At 35.0% G+C, this 17,334-nt stretch overlaps 1 protein-coding gene across 3 annotated transcripts in view; it reads right to left on the reverse strand.

Annotated features, from left to right (window-relative positions):
* The window catches only part of CTDP1 (CTD phosphatase subunit 1), a 96,306-nt gene that overhangs the window by 36,829 nt on the left and 42,143 nt on the right, over positions 1-17,334 (reverse strand). For all 3 annotated transcript variants that reach the window (XM_080581015.1, XM_080581013.1, XM_080581014.1), the window contains exons 10-11: positions 15,565-15,795; positions 8,963-9,128 (exon numbers count right to left, since the gene is read on the reverse strand). In XM_080581015.1, the coding sequence (XP_080437141.1) occupies positions 8,963-9,128; positions 15,565-15,795 (397 nt within the window). The remainder of the gene's footprint in view (positions 1-8,962; positions 9,129-15,564; positions 15,796-17,334) is intronic.

Raw genomic sequence — 17,334 nt, forward strand, 5'->3', positions numbered from 1 at the left:
TAAAGTCTTTGGAGAAAATTCCATTGCACTCTTTCTTGTAAAAAAAAAAAATTATCTAAACCTCCAGAGACTAGAAAATCTACAGAAATGTCTACTGATGCTGTCAAACGCCTGTTGATAGTTTATTCTCAGAGCTACCCTTCCTACTTAAACTGTATTTTGCAGACATACAGTATGAAGCTTTGATAAGACAAACTTGCAAAACTTTAAAACAATCTAGTTATTACCTAAGGCATAGCTCTGACGTAAGTCTTAATATTTTTCTTGTTCGTAAACTTTTACCAAGTGTCATGCAAAACTAGTCTAGGGATCATCTTTTTTATTAACATAAATCAATCTAATTTGCTAATGAAAGAACACTTGCAAAAGGAGTTTAAGTACAATCAAAACATGACACAAAGTTGGAAATCATAACATACTACTAAAAATGACATTCCAATTTGAGGGGACATGGCTTCTCAGCTCTGAGTGATCTTTTCTGACATATTTCACTGCCAATGGGAACCACTTGTAGTAAGATGCTAACGAAGTGCTGAAGGCAGTACAGTAACAGGACTCCAGTATTAATGGAACATAGTGTTTCTGAGCTCCTATTCTGGTTTTATGTTATAAAAAAACAGAACAAATCAATTAAAATTATTTATTCTACTTGTCTTGCTTCCAATCATTCCCTCAAAACATTTCTTCTTTGGATATAAGCTTCATTGTACAACAATTTTTTGATCAACAAAATATGTTCAAGTACCTTCTGACAGCATTTATTCTCGTGAAATTCCACCAAGAAACAAAACAAAAATGACAATCTATAGACAATAACTACATCTATTATGGTATTTACGTCCACAAGCATTTTGTAGAGGACAACATATTGATTACCCAAATTAAAAACAAACAAACATACAATAGGATTCCTAGATAACAAAGACTAGAATTAAGTATAATCTATTGCTGCAACTCACTCCCATTCTAGTCCAATTGCTATCATGTTCCTCAACACAGGCAGTTTTGTAGAGGTGTGGGTAGAATTCTACCATCAATCCATCTTGTTGTCTGTCCAATTGGTTTTAAAAACAGAACAGGACAGTCTGCTATAATCTTCTCTATGCACTCACTGGTTTGTTTTATCTAGCAACACCTACTGAACTTGTGGAAGAGGTTTTTTTTTTTAATGTGAAAAATGAAGTTGTTTTTGCAGCTTATACTTCTAAACATAAATTCTCAGCTGTTGTGAAAAAAGCACCAGAACACTAACCTACATATTCTCTTTCAATTCATCAGCAAAGGCATTAGTTAATACTGTAATAAAGCTGCGAGTACACTTACTACCTAGCACATTATCCTTGAAAGCTTCTGAGAGAATCTTTTTTTTTTTTTTGTTATTTTAAGAAAGGGTGGGAGGGAGCTTGATTAGTACTAATTTACTTTAATCTGAATTACAGATTATTTAGATTACATTTAAGGCTCTAATGCGCTTCAGCACAGGAGACAAACACTTCCTGAAATGCTGCAACCAAAGAAACAGTCCATTATTAAACAGTATCATAACCAGAAAACATTGCTTTTGTAGAAGAATGGTCACAACCATGGACTTTACTCCAATAGATATGAGAACCCAAATAATCCACACCTTACAAAGAAAATATATTCAGGTATAAATGAAAAATTTCTGGTATATACAATATGCATATGAAAACAGTATATTTTTGCTTTCCAGATGTTTCTCATATTTCTTACAATGAATCCTTGTTACAAGAGGTTTTAAAATCTCTACTATAACTATAATCAGTTCTAGGTTTTATTATCCCAAGATATACTGAAAGCATCTCTTTCACTCAGAGGCTGGAGATGTTCATCACTACATATATATTTCAGAGAAAAATATGCATTATTCCATTTCAGAGATTGCACACCCCATATTCTTGTTCAGCATCATAAAGAGCAGTTCGAAAGTCATGGTCTAAGAAGAAAAGTTCAAAATACTAAGATAAGAACACAAGACAGGCAAAAATCAACTTTCCTGTATCTACAAGTGCAGATTTTCTGTATCACAGCTGCAAACGAACCTAAATTATCACTGTGTAAATCCACTAGGACACAGTAGGGCTTATGGGCTCCAAAACTTTGTGCTACATAAACACAGATATGCTGTCTTCAGTGTAAGTTTTTTTTCACATACTATGAACAAATCAGTAAACCCTCCCTGATCCAAGCTATCTGTAAGCATAACCAGCTTGGATGTGTCAGGACTTCATTTTACCTGAGGTTAGCATTACCATTAGCAGACATCAGCTGGCTTCATGAAGCACTGCCTGGTTGTCAGTGAACTTCCCTCTTCAGCATACCTTATTAGATTGGTCTCATTATCATAATAGCCAACAGACATTTATTACTGCATTCAAGCTAATAAAGCCACTGAAATAATGAACATGGAGGAAAACTATTTCTAAATTGGCTTTAATGGAAGCTTAAAGAAGATAGTGAAGCCAAGTTGGTTTTGAAATGGTTCCTGCTGACCTGGGCAATGTGACTGTAGAGCCTGTATAATCAAAGCATGGGGTTTTTAAACAAAGCAGTAAAGTGATATGGGCACTGCGTCTGCAAAAAGTGCCTTGCATAGCTAGACCACTCATTCCATGCTTAGTTCTGGATATTTATAAAAAAAACACCAAACGAAAAAAAAAAAAACACCAAACAGACACAAAAAAGATAAGTCCAGGCACTAAGCAGTGGTCAGTTTCAAAAGTGGTGGGCTCAATATGAAGGTGATGCATGCTATACAAGTTTTGAGATGATCGTTGCGTCGTGGTATGCCAGCTGTATCCAGTTCTCAATACCTCTGATGAAAGAAGTTTGATGTCAGAGCACTAAAATATCTGAGATAGGCAGCTGTCTGTGCTCATCTCAAAGAAAGCAATATTATACTTGCTATGCGGAGTGACAGAGAACATAGTCTACAGTTGACTGTAACCCCTGTTATGAAAAGGTGCAAGCTCATATATAAAAAACAGAACAGTATAACAATACCAATTACATTCTCTCAATCTAAAATTAATACCACTATGGTAGACCAAAAACTTAGAGCAACATGGTTATTCTGGTAATTATTGATTTTGTGACTGCCTCACATCATGGAACTTTTTGCATCAGTAGGGGACTCTCGTTTTGCATTTTTTTTTTATAGTCTATGTTAAAGTTGTACACAGAGTGGAAATATTCCTGATAGTGTTGACAAAGTAGCTAGAACACTTGCAACTGCAAGACTAGCACACAGAGAGAGCGCTGAGTGGCTATGTTCACTGCTGTCTGATGCCAGCAGCTGATAAAAGACTCTACGAAAGCAAAGGAAAGCTATTTTACCTCAAATATGCACATTTCTAAAAGTATTCCATAACACTTAGCATATATTATGCTATACTGCCTAATATTTTTTCTTAGGTTGAAATACCAATATCAGAGCATCTTTATAAAATAATAGGTATGAAAAAATAGTTCAGACTTGGACCAAGAATTCAACAGAAGAGTTCAAATTTTATTCACAGAGAAAAACAACTAAAATTTTAGTGTAAAAATAAGCTCAGATATGTGATGAGGCTCAGTTAGACCCTACATACAGAATGCTCAGAATTATGTTAGTGATCAGCTTCCAAATTGTTTTATATTGCTCAGACTACTCATTTTTAACTAAGTCCAAGTAGCGTTGACAGCCTAGCTGAGTTTGATTTAGAATATGGAGTTAGATGCATATGTTCAAGTGAAGTTATTGAGCTACATTTAGAGAAATCTAGCCCCATTTTCAGTGAAAAAGCAGACAGTTGAAAAAGACTTATGGCTTCTCTTTACTAAGGCAAAACACAGAAGGCTGCAGATGCATAAAGTCCTATTCAGCATTGGCCAGAAAAATCAAACACAGAACGTATGGAAATGCTTTCTTCTCTATGGAATATTCAACCTTCACTTTAACACCCTGTAAATATATTCTATAGGTGGATGTTTATAGATCCAGTTTCTATTTCAGTTAGAGTAACATTAGAATAAAATATTTGCTACACAGCAGGCAAACTTTAAAGGACAACAAAAGTTGTTTACATCCGCAAAAACATGAAGAGCTTAGATTCAATCTTATTTGCATAATAATTTATACTCTATGCTTTGCAGAAGTGCTAGAATGATAGTGATATATGAAAAGAAGCTACTTTTCTCAATACTTTGAGAAAATCCTCTGAAATACCAAGACTCCTTACAAAAACAATTTTGAGAACAGCTTTGAAAGAATGGCAGAGGATCTGAACAATATTTTGATTGCATCAGAGAAGTATGAAAAACATACCAGATGGCAGGAACGTCTTTTATTACAAGTAAATCCAGTCAATCATTGACTGATTGTTAATAGAATAAACACGGAAATCCAGACAGAACTCAGGCAATCAAAATCTTATTACTATACATACAGTTCATCAGATTCCTCAAAGAGGTCAACTTTGAAGTAAGCACAGCTGCCTCTTCAGTTAGTGTTTGTTTAGTACAGCCCATTAATAACTGTTGTTGTAGCATAACCGTTTGTACTTATCTCCTGATTAAATTACCTGTTAAGATATCTGAGCATAAGAGAAGTGAATCAGCCTCAATCATACATTACATTTTCTCTTAACAATGGCCTGACCTGCCAAGAATTTGAGTAATCATATTACACAGAATCTTGTGCAAAATGAATAGCACCTAATTATCAACTTTTTCATGAGTGCCATCTAACTATTCCTTACATATAGGTAGGTCCAGTTTTTAGCTACAAGATTAAAATATTAATAGTATGCTGTCTGAACGTGCCAAAAGGTTCCAGTATTTTTTTTTTATGAATTTTTATTTGTATGGAGGAATAAATGTAAGATGTCCAAGTACACCAGAGACTGTGAAAGCGAGCTTAAATTATGTTTTCTAAGCAACCTCTGGAAGCAAAAGCAGTCCAAAATCAATTGTCTACTTGAGTTAATATCAAAGTAGATAATAATCCTTCTTCCTATTTCAGTAATCAGTTATCTCCATGTAAAACATTACATCAAAAAAACCCAGAACTATTTACAAACACTTAAAGCTGCTACGTTTAGAACAAGTTTGGACCATGATGACCTCCTAATAATCATAAAAAGTACCAGACAGCCAGCTCTATGCAATTAGTGGGCAAACTACGGCTCTGCAGACAAATATCAAACTGAGAAAAGACAAATAAGTGTTTCACTTGCTGATAATTTACATTTCACTAGCTTTAGCTAAACTACATTTTTAGAGTTCTTTCAACTGCCTGAGTAACAGTCAATCTCAATGCTTCTCATCAGGATGACATACCTACAACTTGACCATTACCTATACTGACTTAAAATAAATATTACATCTGCTGAAAATTAAAATAAAGAAAAAAATTGCAGAGATACTTTTTAGAATTGCTTCTGTTTTCAATGGAAAATAAGTTCTTTAAAGCAAAACACAAAATAGCAGAAACAAACAACTGATATCCAGCTTCCTTTAAATGTTTGACTTTCCTTCTTTCTTCTCTCCCTTCCACTGTAGCAAACTGCACACAATACTCAAAGGAAGATTTCTAAAAGAACATCAAATAAGCAAGTTGGAAAGAATGATACATGGACGTGTTTCAGGATTTACCCTATTTGAATCAAGGAACTGGAGGTGAGACTGTGGCTGCAAAAATTTGCTCAAGATATGCTTGGCAAAGAGCTGTCTGAGGTAGCCTAACAAACAAACCACAAGGTGTGATGTGAAAGGAAGAGGAGATGTGGGATAGATACTGATTTAGAAATGAGAAAACACAGTGGCCTTCAGTCTTCCCTAAAGTGTTGAGAAAACAGAATGCTGACATTATTTTTCATGATCATTTCATCTAGTAAGGTGATGAGGCTTAGGGGCACAGTAGACTTATGTCCTTTGCTGCGATAACTTATTGACCTTTTCTCATCAATACATACAAATATCTGAAGGGAGGGTGATTCCATCAAGAGGATGGAATCAGACTCTTCAGTTGTGCCCAGTGACAGGATGAGAAGCAATGGATACAAACTGAATATGAGAGAGCACTTCTTTACTGTGAGGGTGACAGAGCACTGGAACAGGTTGCCCGAAGAGGTTGCGGAGTCCCCTTCTCTGGAGATATTCAAAACCTGCCTGGATGCCATCCTGCACAATGTGCTCTAGGTGATCCTGCTTGGCATGAGGGGTTGGACTAGATGATCTTCAGAGGTCCCTTCCAACCTTGGCCATTCTGTGATTCTGTGAATCTCTTTCAATTCCACGCTGATGATTTCACTGCTGAGTTATTACAAGTAGCACTGGACAAATTTCTTCAGCTTTCTCTACTAATCACGTAAGATAACGGATAAAATAATTGCTTTAACATAATATTTTAACATTTAATTATTTCTATGTTATTTAACCTCTTAGAGATGAGTGAATGTCAAAATCTTAAACAAGAAGCAGCAAGAATACCTTCCTTATTTTACAATGGCTTTGGGCTATGTTCTTTACAAAACCAAGTAACTTTTCTTGTTGCATCTGCCAGCCACTTCACAACAGCAAGTGCTCCATGAACATAAACAGCACCAGCACACTGATTCCTAGCATAACAGCACCATAATTTCTCTACAGAAAACTAACCTCAGAGTGAAGAAACCCAGCAAGACTAAATTTGTCACTTGCTTTAAGCCACTTGAAAATAAATGCTTCACACTGAAAATGAAAAACTGATTAGATTGGAGAATTAAGTCTTTCCAGCTTCCACACGGCCTTGTATAAGCTTTTTTTTTTTTTTTTACATTTTACAGACTACATTACCACACATATTCCTCCTTTTTCATAAGCATACTCCCACATGACACCATTAAATCCCATTTTATTACTTAAACTGCATTTCTTGTTCTTGAACACATCTTCAGCAGGATGAAGGTAACAGTCACACGACTATTCTGGAAAGGTTAGTGATGACACTACTACTTCCAGCTCTACCTCCACGTTATACATCCTCCATGCAATTTTCTCCATGTCAATGCTAACGTTTGCTCCCTGATCAAACCATGCTGGGGAGGTAAAATACCAGAAATGCCCCACCACCCACCAAACAAACCCAAAACATACACCCCCAACAAAAAAACAAACAACAAAAAAGAAAAGTTTCTTCTGATTCAGCTGCCTGAGGATCAGAGAAATATAAATGTTACCATAAAGACATTGCTGGTGGGAACAGAGACCATTGGAAGGAAAACCTTTTGGCAGCAACTATAGCCTTAAACCACATTCTTGGAACCCATGCTAAGTCAACTATGAAAACAATCCCCTGGAAATCAGGCTTAATTTGTTCCATAGTTCATCTAGTCTAGTTTTCCAAATATGCAAGCTAAATAAAATGAGAATTTAAGATAAATCATAATTTAAGATATTTATATTTCTAGGATAGGTTGAAAAACTTTCATTTCTTTGGTCTGTAGCAACATAAAGAGTAATGAATCACGAAACAAACAGTACCAGAAGCTCTGGGTTTTAGCAAGATTCCTGAATAGTATCTTAAAAAAAAAAACAAAACTTTTTGCAGCGATTATGAAAAACATGCACACTTTCTTTTGGCTAAGTGCATACACCGCAACAGCAATTCATTAATGTTTTCCAAAAGCCACACCATTACAAAACATTAGTACTCAGACATAAAAACTACCCACAATAACAAATTGCTTTAGGTGCCACTGAAAGCACCGAAGGAAAAAACAGTTAGGTTCAGGAACTGGCACCATGATAAGAAGAAATACTTTTTCTTGTGAAAGTGTTAGATAAAAATGGGCAACAAATAAGCAAGAGAAATCAAAGTTGTCAACTCCAAGAGTTACTAGGTAAAGTTAACAGCTTTAACAGCACTGATGTGAAATTCATGTTAGATTATTGCAGTGGTTAAAAGTTATTGGACCTTCCCCTAAAATATCAGCTTGAAGTTCCTCCAGGATCTTTCTAACAATAGCACATCTTGAAATTATGGTATGTTATATACGTAAATGTTTTCCTTGACAAAGTGTGCAGTTTCCTTCTCATGTTTTTACTATATTTTCTGAAGATAACTCTGAAGGCCTGTTATGGCTGGAACCTCATAAGCAACTTACTGCCAGAAACCAGCAAGTTATCCACTCCTGTCTCCAGCCCTAGTTAATGATCTAGGCTCACAGATGAATTAAAGTTCCAGGGTCACTAGATTTTACAGTAGTCATGTACACTGTAATCACTTCATGAAAACACAGCATGCAATGATAGGATTTTTTTCCCTTCTATGTATCGTTTGGTATTATACAGGAAGGCAGTTCCGTTGAAGAAAGTGCAGACGAAAATAACTGAAAAAAACAGCTGGTAGAAGACCAAAATCATTTTCAAACAGTGTGGTAGTGAAAAAAATACAGTTCTTTCTGTAACAGAAAGCTCCCATCATCTGCAGAACTATGACAACTGTGACTTAACAGCATTACAATTACACATTTATGGATAATGAGGCCCCATTCTCTTCTTTGGCTCTTTGATACTCCCTACAGCCCACGCCCTTTATATGCAGACCTCTCTCCTCCCATCCTGCCACTGACTTGGTCCATATTATTTACAGATTTATTTTGAAGTGACACCTAGCAAAACTTACCACACAGCAACTCTGCTAAGATGTTTCTTGATACAAAGCTATACTAAAATGAAGTTCTTCTTTCAGGGCCTACTTAAACATATGAGTACTCCAATTCCTGAATTTACGTTTGCTTTGTAGAACCTAGTGTTTTAAACCAAACTGTACTTCTTAGTCAGCTACAGCTTTTGTTTCAGGTTACTAGAGTGGCATATAAGGTTGGTTCACATATATGCATAATTTAACAGAAGCTAAACTATTATGGGTAACTAACAATGATTATATTAGAAACCTGTCACAATTAGTTATGCTCACCTCTTTATCCATACTCTCTAAATCCTCTTTACATAGGGTGTACAGGGGCATCGTCTCAGACATACTTGGCTGGCGTTTCCGCTTAGATGGACCAGGCTGCTCTTCATTTCCACTCGCTGGTAGGTCATCTTCTTCAAAAATCTGCTGCTGGTGCGGTTGAACAACTCTGAAAAATTTCAGGGGTCCCACATAAGAAAGATTTACTTGATTTATAGCTTTCCTAGAAATAAAATCCTACACACATTTTATGGCTACTGACTATTGGTGACTTTACTTAACAGACTTCAGTATTCTTCAACAGAAAAAGTCTTCCAATGACACTGCTTTTATTTTCAGTCTTATAGCTTAAGGTCTTATTCTACCATTGACAAGATACTCTCCTGTCTCTCGTTGTTCTTTTAAGCATCAAACAATTCATGAAGCTAAGAGCTTCATTAGCTGGAGAGGTGTTTCCTATAAAATACTTCAAAGTTTGTCCATCTGACACATTTATCATTTATAAAACAATGCCTATATTCTAATAAGGTTTTCCTGATCTATGTTATGCTTGTATTCTTCGGTCTTAAAGTATACCTTTCTAATTCTCAACCTCTCAAACAAGAGGTTTGCAGGTAGAAAGCTCATATCTGCAGCCTCAGTCTTCAAATGTTTCCTAGATGCTAAGTCTAGATGAGATATAAGGCAGACCATATTTCTTTTTGGCTAGTGTATTTAGACATGGTAGCATTTTCTTTTAATTTGAGTTTTATCATCTCATTAGTTACTGTACTTAAGCCATATACTTAAGTACAAAAAGAAATCTCAAAATATTCTTCAGAATAGATAAAATAATCATAACTTCATGGGAATTGCTATGTAATAGTAATAAAAAGCTTGACAATATCTAGAACAACAGAAGACTTCCACCTTTCTCAGGTAATAACAGCAAGGGGGAAGTTACCTAACTAATAAACTAACTAATAAAGTTACCTAACTAATAAAGACTGATAGAAGCTAAAACTGCTATGCAGTACATTTAACTAAGAATATTGGTCTTACCATCACACTAATATTTTCAAACACATTACAGCAGCGCAGCACCACCCAGGGTCCTATTCAAAGATCTCAAGGTCATAAAAAGCTCATGGGTCATTAATTCTTTATGCTGGCCACAAGATTGTGTGTGTGAAAAATGATTAGCACAAGCAAGTATAAAAGTAGCTGTGTATCTGAAACAAGAAGCTGTTTCAAGTTGTAGCAATCAGGTGAAATACCACTATCAAGCTGCTTCTGACAGTGGTGGCAATTCAGAAAAGAGACAGCATAGTGTCTGCTGACAAGTCTCAGTGCAGCATGGCTGCTTCTCATTGAGTTTGCACTGCCAAGAAGCAGCTTTAGAGCACAGGTACAAGCTCCATCCAAATAAACACAACCATGTACTAAAGATTCATTAAGACTGTAAATCCAGTCACATGCAATTTTCTACAGCATCATTTCTTCTGTCATGAACTTAACAACTTCTTGAGAAGGCTAAGTATCCGAAGTAACAAGACTTCTTTCAGATCAGTATTTCAATCCCAGAATGCATGAAACCCGAAAGCCAGATGAAGCTGTTAATAGAGCTCATTTTGAGGACTCTTATTTCCTAAATAGGAGTCTGATTCCTGCCAGATCCCATACTTGATACTTGAGATGTGAATTATTTTTTTAAATTACGGGCGGGGATAAGAAACTCATGTCAACTGCCATGTTGCCAAGAATTGTATTGCATGTTACAGAAGGTTCACATCAGCTCAACACTGCTCAGCAACACATCAGAAGTCAGATCCCTCACTTTCTTTCATTTCTATATACTAGAATTTTCTATGAAGGAAAAAAAAAACAACTTGGATGTCGTGGAAATGAACTATCCACCCCTGTTCTACTCTTAAGAGATTTTAATCATAACTTAACAGTTTTTCCTCCCCCCACTAAAATGTTTTCTATTTTACAAGACTACACACTTTTCCCTTGGTATTAAACTCCTCTTGGGCAATACTTTTCATTAGAGAGGAAAAAATACAATATTCCACTGTATTTTCCAAAAGGGTCTTTAATAATATGATTTCGACATCTTTTTAACAGGTACCCTAGACAAGAGAACGGTGGTGATGCTATTTACATTCTTAGTAAAACAGCGAATGACAAAACGAAAAGGTATAAGCATTTTACACAACTGTATAAAAAAGCTTGACTATGCCAAGTATTATACACCTTAATTATATGTAGCAAGCAGGCAGCCAAGCAGATTTTCTTATACTAGAAGAAAAATCTAGTCTATTTTTAAGGAACATATCATACTGATGACAGAGAGAACTTCTCCTTTTCCAGTTTTTGCATCATTGTATTCTTACGTATATACTTTGAGTACTTTAGAGAACATTACCTTCACCTCAAATGCTGGCAAAGCAGGAATTATTTTTCATCATTATTAAATGAAAACTATTTTGGACAGTTTAATAAAGGAGCTATTGCATTCAAGAGAGTTGGCATAGCTATGAAGTTCTTTATTCTGAAGCAATAATATGCCAAAATATTAATAGTCTCAGGTTAGTCTTGGAAGACTCCACCATTGGTTAAAAAAATAAATCAAGAATACAGGGTGAGGTCATGCTTGATCACATTATTTTACATACAAATATTAACTGTGTATAACTATAACAGCAGCTTCTAAAGGTTTCTGACAGATTTTTTCCAGTATTTTTCCAACAGCTACTAGGTATGAAAGCACTCCAAAAAGCAATATAAAACAGACTTCTCTGAGGTTTGTGACTTTTTTTTTTTATTAAAAACATTTTTCAGGCTTTACATTTTCATCTGTTATGTAGACTAAAATTTAAGGACATACAAATGCAGGAATTTACATTTATTTCTTATGAGATCCACGAGGACTTTTTCAGAAGTGACACAATATTCAACCCAGTATAGGTTGGTTGATACTTGTTAGTCTTACAGGCACAATTACAAAAATATGTTAGCCCCCTGCATGCTGGCTGGGTTCAACATCTGTGGAAGTAACAAACATTTTAATTCTTCAATTGACAGAGCACCAGGGCCAAAAGATACAATATTATCATAAAAACGTTTTTAAAAAGTTCTATTCATCATTCAAATTTTGTACTTTGTATTTTTGCTGTCAAAAGTAATAAGAAAACATGTAATACTAAGCATGTAAATTAGACATGAAATTTTAAAAGTGAAGTTTACATGAATCCCCCCAAAATTACTTCAGCCATCAGTATCTACTTGAGCCACCATTTCAAATCAAACATTTGGTGGATCTTCGCATTTTTTTGATATCAGAATGATGATTTTAACTTCTCATATGTAAGTTATACCTATTTTTTCTAAGCCTTGCCTTACCTGTGAATGTATTATTAGTGTTCACTAGAAAAACTTTGACAAGAATAAAGAAAAGATATTACAAGATGTCAATTGCATTTCTTCTCTAGGACAACACTAAATAATTTATCTCACAAACTGTTACAACTATAGTTGTTCCTATGTTTTTTTGTAGAACACTTCCCATTATGGAAGTGCAAGTTTTTGAGATACATAAGCACTATCAAAGCTCTTCGTCTGTTTTTTAAAGAGGTATCCTTACTGTTCTCAGACAGGAAGAAAGGTATTGCTAGCTTTCAGGAACAATCAATAAACATTCCGATCTTTTTCAGTATAGCCACAAGTTCTTTTCTATCCTTCTATTTAGACTGCAACAACTACAACAAAAAGCAGGTGTTCTTGAGTCTCATGGAACCAAGCACAGTGTCAAGATCTATACCTATCACGGATGACTTTGACTAAAATAACCACATGAACTTCACTTTAAATTGCTTGTAGATACTTAAAACAATCATGTCCTACTTCAAATTAGTTTCTTTACAGAATTAAACTTAAAACAAGAACATTAAAATCCAAATAGAAAAAGGGAGAATTGAAAGACTTACGAAATTGTTTTCAGGTAACTCATAGCACTTTTCAGTAAGTAGCCTTGCAACAGGTTATCTTCTAAGCATAACAAGGTCTATTATTGAAGAATAGAGAATATGACCAAGTATCGCTGCTATACTGTATGTGGCTAACTCCTCAATGGTTTCATTACACATCAGAGCAACCTTGTTACCCATTGTCCAGAATTCAGAATCAGATAAGATTTTTAGAAATTAACAGCAAACATTATTGCGGGCTTTAACTACTGCCTCACAACAGTAGCAGCTGCAAGTGGTAACAATTTTATCTGTGCTTAAACTCAATGGCTTAGTTACAAATACTCTCATATTTCTGTAGGATGTGAACATACTAATACATGAAGTCTGTAAGGACACAAAATGCGTTGCCCTCTACCAAGAAATTGCTGCACTCAAGTAATATTCTCTGAAGTCAAGTATTACAACAATTTTTAATATAAGAAAAATGCTTCAGAGGCAAATTATCATTGATGTGTTCAAAAAGAAAGGTGATGATACAGCTAGTACTTCTGCTTCAGCTCTTGCTCAGTTAAAACACAGTATAGCTGTTCATACAGTCTTCTGTTACTTACAGCCTTTGTGTTTGGTCTGCATTGTACATTCTATACATTAAAAGTTTAAAAGTACTTAAAGTAGTATTTGGTGACACACTCCTCTCAGCTTTTATCAAGGTAATCCTTATATATATATATAAAAGATAGATGAACTGTGCTGAGGAATACAGACATGCCGTAATTCAGGGATCAGTGTTTACAAGTCAGTAATTTTACCACTAGAACTAAATCACCAGGAAATTATGAAAATACTGCGGTGGTGTATTTTTTCCCCAGCATACATCTTAACACTAATCTTTCTTACAGCTGCTTAGTTTTGTGGTAAAGTTGCAGTAGTGACTAACTTGATCCACTTCCTTTAATTAAGCCATGCCAGCCCCAAGCACTGGCAGTCAAAAATGCTGAAATGAAATTAAATAAGGGCATGGGAAGGAGATACAGTCTCATTCCACCCCCACAATCTATCTGGGTCCCTGAAAAACTCAGCTAAGATGACAGCTGATCTTTAAGGTCCCTTCCAACCCAAACCATTATGTGATTCTATGATTTCATTTCTCTCTTCTTCCATAAAATGATTAAATGAAAAATCTCTGCATTAAAGAGAAAAGGGTTTAGTCGTGGACAAAACTACTCATTAAGTTGTTGATGGACAAATGTAGAACATGCATCAAGAACTATACTTTTTAAAGCATTTAATGATTAAGATCTACATAAACCATCATGCTGAAGCATCTTAGGTTGTGTGTATACAACTGTCATGATACTTCTTGGCAATATTTCTAGACCAACCCCTCTTTGCACAAGAGCTGACAAAAAAAACAAAAGCTTTTGCTTCTCTGGATGCATGTTTTGTCTTGACTATTTAAAGTGTTTCACTATGACATGTTAAATGAATGGGAAAAAATAGACTTTAAAGACAGTTAAAAACAACTGAAAACACAAGAGACTCAAACTCCTGTGTTGACAGAAACAATGAAGCTGAAATAAGTAAAAATCTACAAAAACTTGAAAACTGAAAAAAACACAAGTAGGCCAAAATCATTTAGCAACAAGAAAGTGGAAATATAACAAGCTATGATAATATACAAAATATTTACAAGTGAAACACCTCAAAGGCAGGAGATAGGATAGAAAATTTGCATTTACAATTACAATTTGTATTTTTGTAGCTGTTAACTATAAATTGTTTTATAGTAACTGTGTTATTCTGATTACATTGTACAAAAAAGAATTTTGATCAAGGTTTACAAAACAAAGTGTTTGGCCTACAGCTGGATACTTTGGTACCACTGGAGTCCACAAGACTTGCTAAGAGCGCTGTTAGTATTTCAGAAAATTGGGTGTCTTACACAAGTACTTAGGAACGGGTTTTAGATATTTTATGCATCCTTAAGAGCTAACCATTACCTTCGTAGCTTAACCAAATCCACAAGTTTTGACAAAGTCCAGATGCTAGCCTCACACTTCAAAAAGAAGGCCTCCACCTGTTAGATTTAATGCTCTAAGGATTACTAACCAGTACCCAATAATATGGTCTTATTAAATAATAGTATTATCTACACTCTTCTTCCACCACTGCTTATATTCCTCAAAACAAAACAGGACTAATGCCACAACTGAAGAAATTATTAGTCAAGAAGAAAATTTTACAAACACAAGCCAAATGCTATCAGATATATTTTAGACAAAACACAAATCCAGAATACAAAAACTTGTTAAAAATGAGGATGCCTCATTTTAGATTTGAGTTATTCTAATATTCTTTTTGAGCACACAAGTTACACACTACATTTATCTTTTTTTTTTTTTTTTGAAGTTTCTACTCACACCTAGGTGAAGCACAAAAAGCATCTGGAATTCTAGGATCCCAATTTCACTGCAGCTGACTATTCAGTTTCACTCATTTCCTTTTGCTAATTATTTAAACAGTTCACTCTTTTTAGAAAACAAACAAAAAACTTACGCAAAGATGACAATTTGATCAAAAGCAAAGATAATGACTTAAATTTACTACATCATCTGAAAATACAGTTGATGTGACTCTTAGCTATGCTTTATGTACCTGAAGGACGAGTGTTCACCATGGACTGGCAAGGTGATGGGAGGAGCTGGAGACTGGATGTACATAGACTGGCCAGAGGTTTGAGAGCCTTTCCTGATTAGCTTTCCTGTGTTAGGATCATAAAGTCGAACTTCAGGACCAGGTTGAGACTTGGGATGGATGGGTGTTGGGTGAAACAGAGCTGTCTGAAATGTGCTGTGTGTATCAGGAAACGTGGCAGGGCTATTTTCTCTGTTGGATGAAGTTCAGAAAAAATTGCTTTAGAAATTGAAATGGACTATCTAAAAAGAACATAAGAAGTGGGTATTTTTATTTTATTTATTTTGGTGAAAGGAAAAAACAATGCTTTGGAAGATTTCTGAGATTCCCTTTCTCCCCCCATTAAAGTCTCATTGAGATTAAAACAAAAATGCAAAGAAAGACAAAGTCATACTTACATTATTTAAAAAAATATTATATGTACCTTAGAAATGTTTTAAAATTACTGAAATTGCCTCCTGGTATGAACAACTACACAACCAGAACAGCACAATAACCCGCATATATATCACAAAGAGAAGAGCATGCTATTGTATCATATCCTAATATTTGCTCTTCATCTTGGCCCTGAGACAAGATAAACACACAGCATTAATTTGCAAGTCATCCAAACTCATTTGTTAAAATACTAAATCACATTTGATCACCCTGTTGCATTCTAAAACAATTTTAGAAGCATTAGCAGGAACATTTCTGGAGACTAAAACAACTACTATGGCAAACTATCCAATTATGATTAAGTGCCACAAGAAAAGGAAGCAAATCGAAGCATTAAAGAAAAAAAATCAGATGAAGTAGCATACTATACACTATGAAACCAATGCTATAGAAAAAAATTACATTACATAGTAACAAATATTAGCAGTGCCACACAGGAGCTTTTAACATAGGCTTTCATCGACAACATTTCTGAAGTCGTCTGGTTGTAGAAACAATATTTAAGATCAACCAATTCCAAGTTTGCTTCATCTTTCTCCTATTCTTAAACTCATTTATATTCAAATATTTTCTCTGAGTATACCCCTTACTTAGTTTATAGCTCTTGGTCAGTAATTACTATTTCAGACAGCTTCATTAAGGAGAAAATCTTTTCCAACGAAGTTGTACAATTTGGGTTAATAAAGTATTTGCTTTAAGACAGATTTCCCTAAATCTTCAATGGGCTAGACAAAGTAGGATATTAAAGTATATTTAATTTGAAACAAAAGCGGAAAAAATTATCATCATGTTTCAAAGAAATAAAAGACTAAATTTAGATAGGTTAGAAAGTCCTACATTCACCTAGACATCAAAAAATGATGCAAGTTACTGCCCACTGCCAGACACCAAGTTTTCTAGTAGAATCAGGCCTCTGTGACAAGTTAAACATCTCATATAAACATTCCAAAGTGTTATTTAAAAAAAAAATCTGATAGCAATTTTTAAAAACAAGTGTTCTAGTCAAGCCACAAGTGAGCTATGTCGCTTTACTTATTTTTAGGGATCCTGGGTTTCCACCTAATCTCCAGTTTGATAAGAGACTTTCAATGTTTCTATTTCTGCTGTCTTTGGCGTTTGACATTACACAGGCACATTTTGCCCTCAGAAAGCAGATCTCTAGCCTGTTCGGTCATTTGATCACACTAGCATTGTTTTAATACAGAAAATATAATATGCTATGCCCCTTCCTGCTTAAACCTAGAAGGGAAAGTCCTCTGATAGGCTTGCAAGGTGCTATTAATGCAAGTCTAT

This window comes from Anser brachyrhynchus (assembly GCF_964034855.1).
Source record: "Anser brachyrhynchus genome assembly, chromosome: 2".
Lineage (NCBI taxonomy): Eukaryota > Metazoa > Chordata > Aves > Anseriformes > Anatidae > Anser > Anser brachyrhynchus.